General features: G+C 40.8%; 1 protein-coding gene across 1 annotated transcript; it reads left to right on the forward strand.

Moving 5' to 3' along the window:
* The first annotated feature begins 341 nt into the window (after window positions 1-341).
* LOC125209395 (receptor protein kinase-like protein ZAR1) lies at window positions 342-3,055 on the forward strand. Its single transcript, XM_048108999.2, has 2 exons — window positions 342-2,025; window positions 2,120-3,055. The coding sequence occupies exons 1-2, from the start codon at window positions 573-575 to the stop codon at window positions 2,749-2,751; spliced, it is 2,085 nt and encodes a 694-aa protein (XP_047964956.2). The 5' UTR covers window positions 342-572; the 3' UTR covers window positions 2,752-3,055.
* The last annotated feature ends 858 nt before the right edge of the window (window positions 3,056-3,913 follow it).

The raw sequence follows: 3,913 nt of genomic DNA on the forward strand, positions 1-3,913 counted from the left end.
GCTAATTAAAACCATTGCCAGCATCCAGCAGGAATCCTTTCCCCACTTCAGTTCACATTCCCTAGTAGAATCATCTCCTTTTCAAAAAAATGATGAATTACTAAAAGTACTGAATTTTTATTAAATTCTGATTTGACATTATTAATTTTGAGAAAAAGTTAACATAATTATTGAATTTTCGATTTCATCTAATTTTACTAATTGCTACACGCCTACACCAATCGAAACAGAAATAATGGAGCCACGATTTTAACATAGAAATGGAAGATCTTTTTTACAGCAACTCAGATTCTAGTAACTGGCATTTCCCACTACAGAGTTATCACAGTACACTGCAAAGCAAATATTTTTTTACCAAGATAGTTCAACACGGATCTTCCTTTTCATTTCCTGCATTATTGCTATCTTTCTCTGTAAAACCACTCCATTTTCCCAAACCCCCTTTGCTTATTAGCTTGAACCACCTTTACCCTTTCCCCAAAACCAATTCTTTCTTGCTCTCTCCCCTCCAGTCTTCTTGCTTAAAAGGTAAATCTTGTAGATGCATTTGCAACCATCATTTTCTTCAAAAGATGCTACCTTTCCTTGCTTTATTCCTCTTAATTTGCTGCGATTTTGCGAGTTCTGTGAATGAAGAAGGGGTAGCTCTGTTATCATTCAAGAAATCCATCACATTGGACCCTCAAGGAGCTTTTAACAATTGGAACATCTCTGATGAAACCCCATGTTCATGGAATGGCATCACATGCAAAGAGAGGAGAGTGGTGTCTCTCAGCATTCCTAGAAAGAAGCTTTCTGGGATTCTCTCTCCCTCTCTAGGATCCCTCTCTGAGCTAAGGCATGTCAATTTGAGGAGCAATAGGTTGTTTGGGGGGCTGCCTTTTGGTCTTTTTAAGGCTGTTGGGTTGCAAAGTTTGGTTCTTTATGGGAATTTCTTATCTGGGGTTTTGCCATTTGAGGTTGGGAATCTTGGGTATCTCATTACTTTAGATTTGTCTGAGAATTTATTTAATGGGTCACTGCCTTCTTCTTTGGTTAAGTGTAGGAGGTTGAGGAATCTTGTTGTTAGGCAGAATAATTTTAGTGGCTCTTTGCCTAGTGAGTTTGGGAAGAGTTTGGTTTTGTTGGAAAGACTTGATCTTTCCCACAATAGCTTTAGTGGCTCTATTCCTGTTGATTTGGGCTATCTTGATAACTTGCAAGGGACTGTTGACTTGTCTTATAACAAGTTCAACGGCTCGATTCCGGCTAGTCTTGGCAATCTGCCTGAGAAGGTGTACATTGATCTCACTTACAACAGTTTGGGAGGTCCAATTCCTCAAAATGGAGCTCTTGTGAACAGGGGGCCAACGGCCTTTGTTGGGAATCCGGGGCTCTGTGGTCCTCCGTTGAGGAATCTTTGCTCGTCTGGTGGTGAGGCGAATCCGCCCTCTTCGTATCCGTACTTGCCTAGCAGCTACCCTCCGGGGAAGAATGGGGGCGGTGGGAGGGGTTTGAGTAAGGCTAGTTTAGTTGCCATCATTGTTGGGGATGTTGTGGGGATATGCGTGCTTGGGTTGTTGTTCTCGTATTGCCAATCGAAGGTCTGTCGTCGTGGGAAGGGTAGGGACGAGAGTGGCTATGGTTTTGAGAAGGTGCCTAAAGCGTCAAAGGAATGCTTGTGCTTTAGGAAGGATGAGTCGGAGACGTTGTCTGAAAAGGCGGAGCATTATGATCTAGTGGCTCTCGATGCACGAGTGGAGTTTGATCTCGATGAGCTCTTGAAGGCTTCTGCCTTCGTGATGGGGAAGAGTGGGATAGGGATCGTGTACAAGGTCGTGCTCGAGGATGGACTTGTCTTGGCTGTGAGACGATTGGGCGAGGGAGGTTCGCAGAAGTTTAAGGAGTTTCAAACAGAGGTTGAAGCCATTGGAAAGCTTAGGCATCCGAATGTAGTCACTCTTAGAGCTTATTATTGGTCTGTGGATGAGAAGCTGCTGATATACGACTTCGTGCCAAATGGAAATCTCGCTTCTGCTATCCATGGTTCGTCTCCATACGACTTCGTGTGATAATTGAACATTGATTATTAGCTCTTGTGTGTTTTCTTGGACATAATGCTATGTGTTTGATGTTGTAGGAAAGCCGGGATTGGTGGCGTTCACGCCTCTTTCGTGGCGTGTGAGATTGAAGATCATGAAAGGAGTTGCAAAGGGCTTAGTTTACTTGCACGAGTGCAGTCCCAAGAAATATGTCCATGGTGATCTCAAGCCATCGAATATATTGCTCGGGAACGAAATGGAGCCCAAAATCTCCGATTTTGGCCTAGGCCGGCTAGCTAACATAGCCGGTGGCTCACAGCCTCAGAGAGGGGAGCATAGCAGCTCTGCCTCAGACGTTGCTGCATTCGCCTCATCAGCCTCGTTCGGTGCCTATTACCAAGCCCCTGAGGCAATGAGGGCGGTGAAGCCGTCCCAAAAGTGGGACATCTACTCGTACGGGATGATCCTGCTGGAAATGATAACAGGCAAGGCGCCATTGGTCCAAGTTGGCTCGTCGGAGATGGACCTTGTGCGGTGGATGCAGCTCTGCATCGAGGAGAAGAAGGCCGTGTGCGATGTCCTGGACCCGAACCTGGCTCAGGACGGGGACAGGGAAGAGGAGATGATCGCGGTTCTAAAGATTGCGATGGCGTGCACCTCTAGCAGCCCCGAGAAGAGGCCTTCGATGAGGCTTGTCTCGGACGCCCTAGAGAGACTACCGGAACCCTGAGAGGGTCGATTTTCGAGGTGTGTAATCTCATTGGAGCAAGATGGATATTGTCACTATTGTGATGAAACAAGAGATGAAAAAGTCTATGGAATCAATCTCCTTTATCCATGGCTAAAAAAAGGTTTAGTTGAAGATTGTTTTGACTGTTAGTGTGTGTAAGAATGCTGTGATTTTAAGTTGTCTTGTTCTTGCTCTTGTTGGAGACATCATTTGTTTATTGTTTGTTTGTTTGTTGTGTTTTAATCAGTTTGTCACTTTGTGTTTGTTTTTGTTGTTGATGATGTTTATTTTTTCTATTCTGTTAGTCCTTGTTATGTTTCAAATTGTCAGTTTTCAACCATTTTAAAGGTGTAGAATGATTTTTATTTGTGATTGTACAATTCTACTAAGAAGATATTGGTTTTACTTAGTGTGCTTTAGGTTTGGTAGGATAGTATATTACAAGAATTAACTAAATGTCAATTTTTTTTATAAATAAACAACATTGTTTAACTTATTGGTGGTGACACTCACCTATGAATTTAGCTGCCAAATTAGATATAATTTCAAAAAAAATAATATCAAAACAATTTAGTGTCAAAGTTTGTTTTGAACTATTTAATCTCAAATAATCAAATCTTATCGCCAGATTAAGATATTGATTTTTAATTTTTTATTCTCTCTCATTTTTTGAGGCGTCAAAATTGACTTGATATTTTCTGTACATTAATTGCTGAAAATTATTTCAGATGTAAGTCGGCGACATAATAAATTACATGAATGAGAAATTCCATTCCAGCATTTATTAATATTGTCTACGACCTAAATAAGAAGACTAGCACAAGCACATGTGAGGTAAGAAAATTGAAGCCATAATTCATAATCAAGCAAAAAAGAAAAGGGTTGTTTCTACTCGACGTTCTGTTGGCTTGAGCATTTCTCTTGAATCGAAATAGTTAATATTCGTAAAATAGAACTTTATTGACCGATATGCATCAAGTTTATTGATTGATAGACACTACATCATCACATTATTATATGCAGATGTCACATTTTTTTTTTTTGGTTTGAGCATTTTTCTTGAATCGAAGAAAAAAGACAATTTTTGTAATATAGAACTTTATTGACTGATATGCATCAACTTTATTGATTGATAGACCGTACATCATCACATTATAATATG

This window comes from Salvia hispanica, chromosome 3, assembly GCF_029641045.1.
Source record: "Salvia hispanica isolate PSC_SH4W2 chromosome 3, Shi_PSC_v1, whole genome shotgun sequence".
Taxonomy (NCBI): Eukaryota; Viridiplantae; Streptophyta; class Magnoliopsida; order Lamiales; family Lamiaceae; genus Salvia; species Salvia hispanica.

What these genes read in the sequence shown, in the direction of transcription:
- LOC125209395 (XM_048108999.2), top strand. Translation starts at nt 573, where the DNA reads ATGCTACCTTTCCTTGCTTTATTCCTCTTAATTTGCTGCGATTTTGCG. An exon ending in TCTCGCTTCTGCTATCCATG is followed by an intron (nt 2,026 to 2,119) that starts GTTCGTCTCCAT and finishes TTGATGTTGTAG; the next exon opens with GAAAGCCGGGATTGGTGGCG.